This window comes from Parasteatoda tepidariorum, chromosome 3 (assembly GCF_982258835.1).
Source record: "Parasteatoda tepidariorum strain Cologne lab strain chromosome 3, Ptep-v5.0, whole genome shotgun sequence".
Lineage (NCBI taxonomy): Eukaryota > Metazoa > Arthropoda > Arachnida > Araneae > Theridiidae > Parasteatoda > Parasteatoda tepidariorum.
In genome coordinates this window covers 50997780-51014631 of record NC_141757.1, presented here as the reverse complement: position 1 = coordinate 51014631, position 16852 = coordinate 50997780, and the positions used below count along the sequence as shown (strand labels likewise).

The 16852-nt window shown below is 29.0% G+C and overlaps 1 protein-coding gene across 2 annotated transcripts in view; it reads left to right on the top strand.

Moving 5' to 3' along the window:
* Polr3E (RNA polymerase III subunit E) overlaps positions 1-15273 on the top strand; it is a 132296-nt gene extending 117023 nt beyond the window's left edge. For both annotated transcript variants that reach the window (XM_071179248.2, XM_043043710.3), the window contains exons 11-17: positions 3144-3203; positions 4405-4505; positions 5994-6088; positions 7950-8392; positions 12091-12156; positions 12316-12441; positions 15130-15273. In XM_071179248.2, the coding sequence (XP_071035349.2) occupies positions 3144-3203; positions 4405-4505; positions 5994-6088; positions 7950-8392; positions 12091-12156; positions 12316-12441; positions 15130-15192 (954 nt within the window). In that variant the 3' untranslated portion in view covers positions 15193-15273. The remainder of the gene's footprint in view (positions 1-3143; positions 3204-4404; positions 4506-5993; positions 6089-7949; positions 8393-12090; positions 12157-12315; positions 12442-15129) is intronic.
* The last annotated feature ends 1579 nt before the right edge of the window (positions 15274-16852 follow it).

Sequence of the window (16852 nt, the reverse complement as noted above, 5' to 3'; positions counted from 1 at the left end):
GGAAATTTAAATATTAGGAATTGCGCTGGAATATGCTAAAATCGCGATTTTTAATCAGACGATTTTAATATCAATCATCGATTTTCGTATTTAACTGATTTAAAACTTATGTGTTGCGACTTTTTTTACGCTGTTTAAAAATCGTACTAGCAATTCCTATTCACTCAATTTAAAAATTCAATATCGCGATCTGTATTCTCGCGAGTTTAAAATCCAACGTCGCGATTCGTATTCACGCATTTTTAAATCCAATATTGCGATTCGTTATCACGCAGTTGTAATATCAGATCTCGTTTTTCGTATTTGTACGCTATTTAAAAATTACTCATTGCGATTCGTATTCACGTGATCTAAAAATTATTCATCGTGATTCTTATTTACGCGATTTAAAAATTCATTATCGCTATTTGTATTTTCGCGTTTTTAAAATCCAACAGCGCTATTCTTATTCACGTGATTTTAAAATTCAAAATCGTGATTCATATTCACGCGATTTTAAAATCCAACCGCACGATTCATATTCACTCGATTTTAAAATCCAAAATAGTGATTCATATTGACGCGATTTTAAAATCCAATATCGTGATTTGTGTTTTTTAAATCCAGCTGCGCGATTCATATTCACGTGATTTAATAATCCAAAATCGTGATTCATATTCACGCGATTTTAAAATCCAATATCGTGATTTGTATTTTCGTGTTTTTAAAATCCAACAGCGTGATTCATATTCACATGATTTTATAATCCAAAATCGCGATTCATGTTCACTCGATTTTAAAATCCAATATCGTGATTCATATTCACGCGATTTTGAAATCCAATGTCGCGATTCATATTCACGCGATTTTAAAATCCAATATCGTGATTTGTATTTTCGTGTTTTTAAAATCCAACAGCGTGATTCATATTCACATGATTTTATAATCCAAAATCGCGATTCATGTTCACTCGATTTTAAAATCCAATATCGTGATTCATATTCACGCGATTTTGAAATCCAATGTCGCGATTCATATTCACGCGATTTTAAAATCCAAAATCGCGATTCATATTCACGCTATTTTAAAATCCAATATCGTGATTCATATTCACACGATTTTGTAATTCAATATCGCGATTCATATTGACGCGATTTTAAAACCCAAAATCGCAATTCATATTCACGCAATTTTAAAATCCAGTATCACGATTCTAGAAAGAAGTAGAATTAAGTTTTTTCTTGAATTAGTTACTGTAAAGATGTGATATATTTTTCTACAGTTGTTGCATTTAAACAATTACTAAGTGCATAATCACATTTTATGATTGTATATTTAGCTATATAAATTAAAAGAACATAGTCAACTAACTAATCTTGTGAATGCAAGAAAGTACAATCTATTAGTCAATGCCAATTAACTAAAAAGTTTACTTTTATACTTAATAAAGGATGCAAGTCATTTTAGAAAGAAAATTATATTTATATGTTTAAATTGTTGTAATTGTTTATAATAGTTTTTAAATATTTCTGTTTTGATATAAAAATGTATATATGCTAATTTTTGGCTATTAAGTGCTCCCTAAAATTTTCTTGAAAAATTCCTACCTAAAATATTTCAAAATTTCACTGCACCTCCTGAATTCTATCAAAGAGTGTTTTTTTTGTGTTATTTGCATTTTCTTAAACTCTCATTATTTAATTACTGAATTTCTCTTTTAATTATTGAAATCTGTAGACCTTTCATTGTAACTGAATAGTTATATATTTTGAGATGAAATTTGAGCTCAAAATAAAATGGGTATTTTCCCTTTTGAATTACTGAAACTAAATAGATATTTCTTTTTAGAAAGTTAACACCATTATATTTTAAAAAATAAGAAAGTTAAAATTTACTTTGTAAAATTCTGAAACAGATACTATTCATTGGCATAAATGATAAATGCAATATATATGAAAACAACAGAGTCCATAAAACAATTTTGTGGACTCTTATAATCAATCATATGCAGGTTTTTTAAAATCCTAGAAATAGTGAATGTATGTATAATTGTAGTACTCCTAGTATGCTATTAATGGTTTTATGGATCCTGAAAATTATCTTTATATTGTTATCAAACTGATTAATAATCATTTTAGCTGAGATAAACTGAGTGAAAAAAATAATTTTAGCTGAGACAAACAGAGCCAAAAAGAGATTTTAACTGAGACGAAATGCAATTTCTGGTGAGACAATTTGATATTTTGCGAGTAGCATCCCTGTAATAATAAACCTAGTTTTTTAAATTGTTATTAAGGAGTGGCTGCTTTTTCTATTCATTGATGAAACCCATTTTTAATTTTTTTTAGAAACTGAAATTTGTTTTTAGTTGTTAAATTGTAATTTGGGATATTTGAATATTTAAGCAGGATTATAGGAAGAAAAAGTGCCTTTAGAAGTTGTTTAGGCTGATTATAAAATAGGAATTCAAACAATGTATAATGTGAAAAATAATATGTCATTCTAACTAATTTGTATTTTGTTTAACTTTACTTACTTTTATATGTTACTTTTAATAGCATTTAACATTGCACAGAAGCATTTTCTTCCAAATGTAACTAACTCTATTGGAAAGATAATTATTTCAAATTATTTTTGTTTTCTATGTCAATTTATCAGTAATTAGCCTTAATAATGGGCACTATCTTGATGTCTAAATTTTTTTTACGTGTAATAGAATAAATATACGCCCGGTGGCTGAGCGGTAGCACTGCCACAGGTCCCTGGTTCGATCCTTGGGCCAGGCCTTTCATCCCTTCAGTGGGTCGATAAAATGAGTACCAAGCATGCTTAGGAGCTAAACACTGGGGTTTCCGCATTGGACTGACCACTCAACCGGAACATCTGCTCTTGCACCTCAGAGCCCAAAGGTCAAGAAAACGGAGATGGACGCAGTAGGCCTTGGCCCTCTATGGGCTGTCGCGCCACTAAGTTTAGTTTAGTTTAGAATTAATATATTACCTTAAAAGTAAATTAGATGTTTGCAGTGGGCTTTAGAAATTAGTCCTCTTACGCATAAGAAATAGTATTTGCCACCTTTGAAATTTTTCATTGAGTTACTGTTCTTTTTCGAAATTTAGAATATTTTGTGATTCATTATTCTTAATCAAAATATCTATTTTTAGCTATGGTTGTTTACAAAATCATCTTTTATTACAAGGCAAGAAGTGCTTTCTGCAGTTCAAGTAATCAGTTTTATAATTTATATTATCATAATTTTTTTTAATGGTAAGACATTTTAATCTCTCTTTCTTTATAGCAAATAATCACTTCAATTTTTATGGAATAGTAAACTTTATTAAGTAATCACAAAGATTTCATTCCATGTCTAATTGCTTGTTCATTAAAAGTGTAACAAACTCATGTATCAGATAATTTTAAAATACTACCTTCTGTCTCGTGCAAGCAGTAACCAAGCCTTCACACCATACATTTTTAAAAAAATATAAGATCTCATTTAATTTCTCTTGTTTTTAGTCAAGTCATTGCAAGAATTAACATTATTTAAGATGTACTAACTTAGTTAAATTGTTGCAAATTTGCACTAAACTCTCTTGGTGCTGCATATAAGTTTTATTTTTTTAAAAATGTCTTTGTTTTTTTAAATTTTTTTTTTTATCTTTTGATCAAGTTGCATAATATTACAATTTTGGGTGATTTCCCTAAAAGTTAATTTTTGAAAGAATGTTTTGACTTTAGTTTTCGAAATCTAATATCATAGAGTAGGTTGTGGATTACGATCTTTTTTTTTTTTTTTTTTTTTTTTTTTTTGTCTTTAAAAGGTTAATAGATATTCATAGCTAAGTACAGTACAGAACTCGTTATCCGGAAATCAGAAAACCGAAAAACCAAAAACTCGGAACGAAATTCAATAAATTTTGCAGCCATTTTTTTAAGAAAAATGTTTTTTTCCTCATAAGAGTTTAGGATTTTTCTTTCTTTTTTGAAAGATGTTTACCTTACCATAATTTTGGAAATAATTATTGTATTACTTCATAGTTTTTTCTTCTTTTTAAGATTATTTCCAAATATTTTTTTTTTATAGTTGGGTTTAACAATAAAAAAAAAGGCTTTTTGTAGCGATTCAGAAAACCGGAAAAATCAGTTATCCGGAATAGCGATAGTCCCGATTGTTCTGGATAATCGGTTCCCTACTGTATTTAAATGCCTCATCATTTTCACTACAGCTTTCCCACTAGACAGGGATCAAGAAGTGGGTTAATTTTTGATTATTTGGAACATCAAAATATTTGGTTGTATTCTTTATCTTTCATTTCTATATTTTCAGTTACATTCTTTTTTATTTTTGTTAAATCCTTTTTGTATAAATTATGTAGCATGAAATAAAAAAAATAATGAAGTAAAATGTTTTATATTCTGCATTAGATTCCAAGTAGAGACTTTGAAAGTATTGCTACTTCACTTGCTGTGAAAACTGACAGATGTTGGCAATTCAAATTTCCTGATGATCAGGAATTTCTTGAGAGGTAAAAGTTTAACTTTTTATTGTAGCATTTTTATAAACAAGCTTTTATTAAATTAAATTGATTTTGTTTTGCTTTTTAAAATAAAACACATTTTATTTTTTAAAAGCTGTTTAAAGAGAAAAATGAAAAAAATATGTTAGATTATATCTTTTTTAGTCATGCTTTTTTTTCCCTTGTTGCATTGTTTGTTCTTAGATTGTGTTTAATTATTCTTGTTGATTTGTTTGCAAAAGATATTTTTGTTTATAGAAAATATAATGTATTTAACTTTCTAAACATTGCTTATAGAAAGATCAAATATGTCTTTAGAAGTAATTTTTTTTTCATTTTGTTTAATACTAATAAAGTAATTTAATAAAAGTATTAATTTTTATGACTTATTTGTATTTTTATGAAACATTTACCAACTGAAGTTATCCTTTTTCAAGAGTAGTTGTTTGCATTATTTGATTTTATATTAATTCTCAAATTTTTGGCAAAACACTACCAATTTGAACAATAATGTTATCTTTCTTAAAAAATGACTTAATTTTCTCTTCTAATTGCACTCCGGAAAAAGTCCAGATTTCCAGATTTTTCGCTAACTGCGATCCGGAAATTCAAGGTCCAGAAGTTTCAAGAAATCATCAATCACATTCATGTATAAAAATTCTTGTATATTTTATTTAAAAATATTAGAACTAGAATTTGTACTTGGCATCTCTTTCATTTGTAAATATTTTTGTCTGGTAGAATAATAAATGTAATTAGAGCTAAAAGTAATTTAAATTATGCTGCATATAATTTATTTAGAATTTCATGTTGTGAAAATATCAATGATTTAAATTTATAAAGACATTAATTTTTTTAAATGCATCATTAATGATTTTACTCAAGAAATTTTCAGGATTTTTCAGTTGGGCTCACAATCACCCCTGCAAAAATCAATGTCAAAATTTTAGTTAATCTCATCATCTTGAATTTTAATTCTGTGACTTTTGTGCCGAAATTGTTTAGGAATTGAAAAGCTCTCTTTACACATTATTTTATGTTTCTTCATTTCTTATACTCTCTCTTTCCCTTTATGCTAACTTTTTCTGACCATTCATTCACTTGCATTCCATTTGTTCATCTGTTTTCATCATGTTCTTCCACAATGAAGAGAAAGTTGTTCATGCAAAATCAGAGCTATTTTTCTGTATATGGTGTTTTAAGAATTATAATTTTTTTTCCTTTAGTACTTATTCCTTACAATGGGACAAAATTTTTTCTAAAATAATTATTACATAAAATTTATGATTTTTTATGCAATGTTTAGCAATGCCATAAAATAATAGGAATCTGCAGAAATGTGCAAACAATTTAAGAAACTAAAATTAAATGCAAAGCTTTACTTCTATTTGTTAAAAAGATTACATCTTTAAAAATGTTTGTTTAAAGTTGATGCTCAGTGATTAATAATATTTGAATAAAAAAAATGAAATTTGAATTTAACTGTTCCAATTTTAGTCATCCTGACATTGCAGAGCGTCAAGCCATGAAATGGGATCTTCGTTATAAAAAGCTTGTTAAAGACTTGAATATTGGCATGCAAGATTCAAGTGGTAAGAGCGTTTGTATTAAAAAACAAATACTATGTTAATTAAAGTTGTAGTTGTTTGAAAATTCAGTATAACTTTAATTTATTGTTATTTTATAAAAATTTGACTTTTTATGTTTTAAGATTGTCTATTTAGAATATTATTTTTTGATGATTTTTTAAACTTATGCCTAAAATTAAGGTAAGGTTAATAAATCTTTAAAATAATATACCAGATTCAATTACAGTTAGTTTTGTCATAAAATAATTTTAATAGTTTTTAAATTAATCTTTCAAATTCTTGATGATTTATTAAGTATTACATCAGTCAGTGTTTTCATCGCAGAAAAAAAATGGGTGAGAATTTCTCACCCTTTCTCAAAAACAGGGTGAGATTTCAAAAAGTTAAGTGAGATTTCTAAAAATTAAAAAACAAAAACACAAAGAGACTTGAAAAAAAAATCATTTCTTTAATTATAATACATTTTTAATATCTTCTACTTTTTAAAGCATTGAATATTTTTGCTGCATCAACATATGGAAAATGTTCTATATCTACTTTTTCATCAGCAATTCTCATTAGGTAGCTCAAATGCGTATTTGTTTCATTTTGATCGTTTCTACCCACATTTGTTTCATTTTCATTTGTCCGTTTCGGAGTAGAAGATATTGCCTTTACAAGGTATTTGTCCATCTTGCATTAATGCGCAAAAAATTTGAACGTCTTACATGAAGAAACCTTACCTACAGTAAACACGTGGTTGCAGAGAAATGCGTTCTGAAAGAGGTTCGGAGGGATGGTATTCTGTTGTTCTTAAAGATTCTGAACAATACTGGTAAATAGGGAAGCTAGATAATGGGGCAGACGTTGAAAATAATGAAAGATCCAGGAAGAAAAGTGAAACGGATTTTATTCTAAATGGCGCAATGAGAAATTTTTTTCAAAATGCGAGAAATTCGCGAATTTTGAAATTGGTTTATAGAATGCGCGAATTTCTCGCGGTAATCACTTTTTAATGCGAGAAAAGAAAGAAATATGCGAGATTCTCGCGTTCTCGCGCTGTAGTGAAAACACTGCATCAGTGTTTTATGATACGATTTAGCTGAAGTTATTTTATTAACTTTGAGTTTTAAAATGATTACTGACAAGTTAGGCTGTTGAAAAAAAAAAATGATAAAATTTATTTACAAGTGGCAAAGCTTAAACATTTATTATCTGTTTATTTCAGCTAATCTAATTTAATGTATGCACATTTGACATGAATCAAGTGAAACTTTTTTTTCTTCATAAAGTGGTGATTATATCTGTTATTCATAAAATTATAATGATTAAAGCATCTTAAGACTCAGAAAAGAAGAGCTGAAATTTTAATATAAAAAATTATAAAAAGAAAAAAATATGGTCATTGTACAAAATCCCTAAGTTCGTTTTGCTCATTCAAGTGACTTGATGCCCATTAAATTCATCAAATTGGTTGTTCTTTACCTCATCTGATATGGTATGGTCAACAGTCATGGCCTCTGTTAATTTGTAGAGATGTGAGTTTTTCTTAGTGAACTTTCTTGAATGTCTATACTCACCCAATAACTGAGTACCATACAAGAATTTGTTTCAGATCCTGCACTGATATTCATGGAGCTGAAAAATAAAAATTAGATATCAGTGATTTCTGGTAACCAATTAACATTAAAAACTGGTACCCAGCTAACGTATAGTTAGCATAATAATTTTAAATGAGTGAACCCCATTTTTAATTTAGTATATTTTTCTTTTAAGATTTTGACATCACAAATATTCTTTTTTATTGAATTTTCATGTAGTTCAAGTTTTATTAAATGACTTACTAAAATTATATATTATGATTTTTTTATATTTTGCTTTCTAGGAGGCCCTTCTAAAACTCCATTTGTGGTTACTCCTCGTCCTAGACAAAAGCGTCATTCCCGTAGCTCTCAGAGTGAAGGAGATGAAAGTGGCACAGATAGTATGTATGGAACCAAAGATTATAACAAATCTAAGCGCTCTTGTGCTCCTAAAAGAAATAGCCTTGCTAGTCCTACAAAGCAAGGGTCAAAGGGAAAATCTTTTAATTTTGCAACATTAGAAATTTCACCTACGTTCTTAGAAAATTCACCTCCCGCTGATCTCATGGCTGAAGTGAAGGAATATGTAGGTGACATAATGAGGACTCAATATTGCATGAAACTAAATGAAATAAAAGAGCTTGTTTCCCAAAGCCACTTAAGCAACATTGCAACTCGCAGTGATTTTGAGAAGCTGCTAGAGCAAGCCTTAGTGGAGTGTGGAGCACAGAAGCTGAAAAATAAGGTATAATTTTCAATTACCCTTTTGAACCCTAATTTTCAATCATCTATGCTAATGTGATTATTTAATCCTTGAATCAGCATTTAAACAAAATATTATTTATTGTTGAATTTGTTGCATATAACAAATATTTGCACATAAACCTTTTTTTGTGTGCTATTTTTTATTATTTTTTTTGTATGAAAATTTTAATCAAATTGGAACATAATTGACGAAGTTATTAATGAAAAAAAAATTAGGTTTGATCAGCCATTTTGCGTTTTTGATTTTTGATATGCATTTCATCACTAGACAGCGAATTTTATGGACAAAAAAACGGACAAAATATGCATGAGAATATGCACTAAAAAACTTGAATATATGCTCTTAAAACTAGAAATATGCGTTTAAAATAGAAATTAAAAGTTCAACTTATTTAAATACTACTACTTACTTTTTCCAACAAACACAGCTAAAACATTTTTTTGTTAAATAGAAGAAAATCAAAATATTTCTTACTTGAATCTACACATTTCTGAAGAAAAAGCCTAAAACTGAAGTATGATAAATGAGAGAAGAAAAATCATCGCATTTTCTGGAAAGATTTTATTAAACTGAATAATTTTTGTTGCAATACACAACTAAGTGTTTTTCCAAATTTTCAAGGGTGAATTGATGTCGTCGGTCATCAAAGATCATTTTGAAAGCAGAAAATGACCACGCCACGTCAACCGATGTTATTGGACAAAACTTGTACAATTTCGTACTGATTGGTTTTACTTTCTCTGGAAGTTCAGTTCCGTTTCCATTAAGAAAATCATTTATCTTCTTCACTGCTGCAGAACCCGAATTTTTGTTTTGAACGAAACACCATTTTTCTTTTACTTTCTTCCCAACTGAGTCTGGAAGAGCATTGATGCACTGTTGAATTTTTTCAATTTCGGATATGGCCTCAGCTAGGGGAAGACCTCGTGTTTCGAGCTTTGTTATTGCTCCACTTAGGAAAGAAAAATGAGTGTCAATTATGGCCAAGTCCTTCTGCAAAGAGATATCCTGTAGTAATTCTTTTGTGACATAAACTGAAGAAGCACAGGAACTGTCAATTGCATCTACAACTGACTTTATTGCATCAAAATTATTAGCGTAAAAACGTGCAGCTTCAATCCATGTACCCCACCTAGTTATCACAGGCTGTGGAGGTAAGGGCTAATCAGGATACATTTCTTTATACAATTTTATGCGCACAGGTGCCTTGAGAAAAACTTTCTTGATACTAGAAATTAAATCATTCACAGAGGAGAATACTTCTCGCACAGTCTCAGCCAGTCTGTGAACAGCATGAGCCAAACATGTAATATGAAGCATTCTGGGATAAAAAATTTCCAGTGCTGCTGCAGATTTGACCATATACGGAGCGGCATCACTGACAAGAATCAAAACATCTTCAGTACCATCTCTATCAGGCCATAATAATCTGATAGAATCATTGACAAACCTTGCTATGGTTGAATGATTGACTTTTTCAAGGGCTTTGCTTGCTAGAAGATGTGGTCGAGTAGGAATATTATCCATTTTTCCACAAATAAAATGAGCAATATAGCGACCGCACTTATCTGTCGTCTCATCGACTTCAATCCATATAGGGCCATCTCCAATATCTCATCGAATATCATCCAGTACTTCGTTATATATCGGTTGAAGGTAGTTCTTTCTGAAAGTCAATTCATCGGAAATGATCTGATTGGTACAATATTTTTTTAAAAACTGTCTTAAGTTTGGATTATTTAACTTTTTTAAAGGAATATTGCTGTTTACTAAGGCTTTGCATAAATCACTAGAAAAATCACTTTCCTTTTTAGCTGCTTGAACAGGAATAGTTAATAAACTTTGAACAAATCCTTTTGTATTCTGCTTTTTCTTCGCGGAGTGAGCATTAGTCTTTATATGTTGATCGATTTGGTACTTTTTTTCACAGGAAATGTGTTTTTGACAAATCACACAAAATACTATTTCCCCATCGGTTGTAAAGTCCTTCCCATAGTCTAAAATCCATGTCTTCATTAAATTTGATTTAGTCGACTTAATTTTTGGCATATTATAAAATTCAGTAGTCAAAAATCGCGTTCGAAGCTTCACTAACTACGTATTCAACTGATGGATGTCGAAACTATTTATCTATCAGATGGACTATCGAAATATGTTAGAATAGCAGCTCTCCCCGAAAATGTATTCACTCCACCTTTTAACTAATCAATCACAGGAAAGGGAGGTCATTTTCTACCTACCACAGAAGCCTTATTTTTCCCACACAGATTGACAATTATTTATTCCAGGAAAAGACATCCCTTCATAGAATATCTGACCATCCCTTTCTGAGGTTTCTATGACGAATGTCTGTTTGGGTTGGCCCTTTGTAGCCCCCTTCCCGACACACACCTTATTTCTACATCTTTTTCACATGATTGCAATAACCCCAGCAACATCAATCCAGCTGACCCTTTCAGGTGATAAAGAACGACAAAACAAAATTTAAAGCGTTCCTTATGCTAATATGAAAAGAATAGTGATATGGTTTTAGGAGGGAAAAGCCATAAAATGCTGAAAATATGCATTTATAAGAGCAAATATACCTTTTTATGCATTTATATGCACAAATGGCAAAAAGTGCTAAAATATGCAATTGCATATGCACGTATGCAATTGCATATTATCCGCTGTCTATTCATCACATTACATAAATTGCATGTAAATAAATGAAATGTGCAATAGCATATTGCGATAAAATTCTCGCATAGCAAAGCAAAACTGCATTGTTTGCGAATAAGACATTGAAGGACGTCTGCATCGAATTAGTTCGGGTTTTTCTGAAATGAATTTCATGTCTCGCTAGGTCGCTAAATTGGTTTTTTGCTAATGAGATTGTGGGCAACTAGTCTCTTTTTATTTGTAAGGTACAGGATGAAATTTGTTATTTATATGCTATATATGCCTCAAAACTTGAGAAAATAAGCTCTAATTATTAAGGCAATAAAAAGCAAGTGTTTTAAACTTATGCATAACAAAAATTTGATTTTACAAAGTGGCGATAGATATTTATCAAAGTAAAATTTTTGCTTGTTTTGATAAATTGTAACAATTCCGTTCTTGCAGATTTTATTATAAAAGGCAGCTGTTTTTATAATCTAGGGATTTTAAGTGGCTGTCAATATAAAAACGATTTTAGCTAAAATAAAAAATTTTAATGATCAAACTTTTTTTAAAAATAGTTATTTTTAATAATAAAGCCAATTTAACGTATTTTCAATAACTCTAATTTCTCTAAAAAAAAGTAGAAAAAATTACAATAAAGTATTTGAATGATATATATATTTCAATTAAAACATTTGCTTTTCTCCATTAGGGCCATTTTTTAATATTTTTGTTATGTTTGCAGCAAAGATTTACAACACATCTTCAATTTTTTATATCTGTTTGGTGATAGAGAAAAAGCTTTGCTTTGACTATTTTATACAAATTACTGGATGCAAAATTTTTCTAGTATTATTTGAACTTGAGAATTAGTGTATATTTTTTTTAAAATCAAATTCTTTTTTAATTGAATTTTTGTTATATTATGTTTTTTATTGCGGCTTTTTTTATTAACCTTAATTATTCCATTTACCTTTACTTATTTGTCATAAGAGCTACAATTTGTACTAAGTTAATATTTTGATATTTTATAGTGGCCACAAAATACAGTTCCTGAAACATTATATGCCTTTGCCAAATTTGAAAATAAATTAGATAGGGTGAGTAGAGCTTTTGACAATTTTTTAAAAATCATTCATTATAAGTGCTGTTTATATTTGTGTTTTCTTACGTGTTAATAAAATGTTTTTGTTCGGACAATTCTTTCTTTAACTTGAATTATTTATAGAAATAAATCTACATTATACTATTTATTTCAGTATCGGAATGCTTTATTAGACCTATTTTGTTCAACTGCCAGAGCTAGAATGAATCTTTTTGTTAAAAAAGTAGAGGATGAGCTTAGGGAAATAGTGTCTGAATCAGATTGCAAGCTCCTCTTTGAGGTAATTTTATGATTTTTGACATTGCAATTAAATATTTGTTAAGATTATCACGATTTTTTTACTCAGCTTTTTAAATTATTTAATATTTTTGTTAAATAGTATTTTTAAAATTTGTTTCATATATGAAGTAAAAGTAATATGAAATTCAGATGCTTTGAAGTTTAAACTTTTGAATACTTTAGATTAAATACACTGGTGTGCCAAAATTAAAGAAAAAGTGGTTTTTTGAATGTAATTTTGAACAGCAGTGTTGAAAATCAATAAAAACCATACCATAGGATCCTCAAAATGTAAGAATGTTGAAAAGAAAAAAACTTGCAAAAAAAGAAAAATCTCCAGGAACTATAAGGAATTCTATTGAAATATAGGTTTAAAGCACAATGACCAACATTACTTAAGATATAACAACACAAACAAATACCAAAAAGTCAATGTTACACATGATTGGCAAGGAAATTCCAGTCTTTAGTATGGGATATGATCACCTTCGACTGCTATGCAGGATTAACATCGTCTGCCCATGCTGAAGACGCTCTCCTGTTGTCAGTTGTCTGTTCCTTCTTGCCTGTAGTACTAAATATGGGTTGTCCGCTGCCTTGGTAGTGCAAGGACGACAACTGCTTAGTCTCCAGACAGCAGTTCCTATCTTGAAATGTGTTCCAAGCTTGTGAAACGATACTGTGTGTGATCCCAAACTTAGCAACACTGGTCACACTTCGACCTCCTTTCAACTTCCCAATGATTTGACCTCGAGTGAACTCATCCAGATGACGTCTTTTGTGTTTGTTATCCATATAACACAATGACAACAAATTCACTTTGTTTAAACTGATGTTTTACCATGCAATACCATTCACAAAAATACTTAGATTCCACCGGCAGTTTGTTTTATTTCCTTATGTCACGTAAATCGGTGTGTCATGGTGTATATATGAAAATTTTCTACTTTACCATGATAGGTCTTCTCAGACCTTTCCCTCTATTATAACCTGTTTTGCTGTTATGCTAGTTCTTCCATTTCGTCCTTAATTTTGCACACCAGTGTATTTCCATTGCTTTGACAAAAAAGGTATCCAAGTAGCTTGCTAAATCATATTCAGTTCAACGACATTGTTGAAATGCTAAGACAGCATTGTTGAAGCGCCACATCTTGTTTTTTATTTTACTTGAATTGAGGAAATGAACTAGAGTTGTGAAACATGAAATAAACAAGAATTGAAGAACATCAAATAAACTAAAATTGTGGCCATCATTATTAAGTAAATGGGGGAACGTGTGAAAGATATAATTTCACAATTAGTCTTTGAGTGTCATATAGGGGCTCAAAATAAATTATTGTTTGTTGGCCCCAGATCTATTTCGTATTTCAAATTTTCTAACCCAAATGTATCGGTTAATAAATTTTGTCAATTATTTTCATGATGAAAATTCAGAGCAAGTCAAAATGAAGGCTCAAATTTCATAGCTATACTATTCAAAATTTATTCAATAAAAATATGCCTATATGCAAGTTTTAAATGATCTCAAATTTATGGGTTACTCTGAACACAAAACGGGCAGGAAAATGCCTTTGAAAAATAACAGCATGAATGGTGGATTGGTCAAGTATCTATTGCAGACAATACACTCGTGCCTTAGCCACTGTGAATCAGAGATCTCTCCTCATGAGATTTCTTAATGTGGTGGTTCATAAAAGATTGTGTTTAGGTGCCATAGGTCTAACGACCTTGACAGATTTGAAAGCCTGTATAACGGCTGCTTTCACCAGCATTGATACAGACGTGTTGCATGTAGTTAGGTAAGAATTACATTTCAAATGCTGTACACCAAAAGGACCGTATATAAAACCTTGCTTATGTTATTTTTGCATGTATATATAATTTTGATTAATACATTTACTATATTTTGTGTAGTGTTCCTATCAGGGCTGATTGTGCTCCGGAAAAAATCCGGATTTCTGGAATTTTCGTTAACAGTGATCCGAAAGTTACCGGACATCGAAGGTCCAGACGTTTCAAAAAATCATTGATCACAGAAGTTTCCGGAAATCAAATTTTCAAAGGTGGAACTTAAAAACACAGTTTATTTGTTTGTAAGAGAGAGCCAGAGAGATACTTTATAAGCTTATATTCATGATTAATATTCATTTATCAGTAAATAGTTGTTATAATCATAAACTCAAGAAAGACATATTAGTGAATTTTAATTACTTCTCCAGGTCATCATAGGTATGTGTAAATGGTATAGGTATATGTAAAATTTTAAATATATTTTAAGTTAAGTAAACTGAGAAATATTGAGAAAAGGAAAAAAACTTGTTTAAATTTTTTTCTAATTTTTAAATTTAAACTGTTTTTGTTTTTTTAACTCAAGAAATTTTCCAGAATTTTGACTTGGGCTCACAATTACCCCTGTCCTATGAAATTGAGATATTCATTTTGACTTATCTTGTATACCTTTGTTTGTAAACTCCTTTATAGGCAGTAATATCAAATTTAGTATACTTTTCCCTTTTCCTCGTAAAGATTCAAATAAACATAATAAGATTTGTTTTGTTTTTTATTACCTGATGTTTTAAAAATCGCCCTCATTTTATGTATGAATTATACATTTTATTATGTCTTTTAAATATATGTTTACAGTGTTTAAATTAAAAGTGAATAAATTCCTTTATTTTTCTACTTTCAGGAGTATTGTGTATACAAATCTGGATTTTATTATTTAAAAGGAACAATTGCCCCTGACTCTTAGCACTTAATCAAATCATTATATTTGTAAATAATAACATCAATGTTTTATTTATACCATTGAATAAATCCTATCTTTTTGATATATTGTTTTGCTATTTTTATTTCAAAAAAGATTGTTGATATATTTAGTATAAAGAGTTATAACATCTTTAAAAAAATTTATTTGTTTTTTTCCCCTCCTTTACTTTTTTTTCTTTGCCACTACAGGAAATTCTTATCTAAATTTACTTTTAAAAGTTCGCCATTTTTAGCATTATAATTCAGGCCATGTTTATTTTCCGTGTTATTCATGCCTCATGTTTATTTTCTAAATAATTTTCAGTTTGATAGATCATTTGGTATTGAGAAGAGTTTATTTAAAACAAAAATAATAATTGTAAAAGAGATTATCTTAGATTTATTTTATTTTGTCTTAAATATATTTTTTCCAAGGTTTTTAATTCAGTAAGTAAAATAGGTGTTTATCTCACTATGTTCGAAATTCCATAAATTCTGCTTCTTTACATTACAGAAAAGTTATTTTCTTTCTTCAAAACTTTTTTTTTATTATCAAGATTGTGCATTTACAGCTTTATGTAATTAGATAGTTATAAGTTTTATGTGCTGTTTTATATATATTTACAATTCTATAATTCTATGCATAGTTGGAGATAACATGTAATGGTATAATTTATTCTGCATAATGTAGAAAAAAAATTATAGTTTCCAAAAAGACATTTTACAGTATTTAAACCAATTTTGCACAGTTAAACTTATATAGCTTTTAGACATTGTACATTAATTCTGTTAACATAATTTTTAAATAGTGTAATTCACTTTGAATATGGCTGTAGAGCATACGTTTTCTGATATAATTGTTACTAATAACTTTCATGTCATTTTTTTTTCTAAATTTTTTTATTTTAATAAACATAAAATTAAAAAAATTCAAAAGAATAAATAAAATTTAGTTGAATTTACTTGCACAAGAAAATGGATAAGTCCTTTACCTTTTTTTAGGCAGCACTTCTTTTGTCTTTCTATAAAAGGGTTTCATATTCTTAAGATTTGAGTGTGACTTTTTTTAGAAATAGCACTTAAATCTTATGTCATTCCAAATTAGCCTCATTTTGAATTTGACTTCTAAAAATGGGTGCAGAAGTTTTAGTTTACTGATATAAATATAACTAAACTTTCATATCATAAAACACAATTTAGAATAGAAAGATAAGGAATTTACCTTTTTTAGACAATGTTTCAATAAGGGTGAATTATTCTTATAAATATCAATCAAATATTTCTTTTGGATTAAAATTTTCAAAACAGAAGGAGCTGTTTAGAAATTAATTGCATTAATTGGGAGAATGATAATATATTTTTGAAAGACAGCTGTATTCTATTACAATTATTTTTGTAATGTTTTTATTTTTATTCTATCGAAGAATTTCTGGAGACTTCTAGTATTTACTGAATAAATATAGCGTCAACTTAATGATAAAAATTTCTTGAAAATTTTACATAAATAGCAATTTAAAAATTAATTTCCACCAAGAAAAGCTCTTGAAAAAAATTATGTCATACGCTTTGGATCTGTGTATATATTTCCAGGGCTGATAGTGCTCCGGAAAAATTCCGGATTTTTTGCTAACAGTGATCCGAAAGTTTCCAGAGATCGAAGGTCC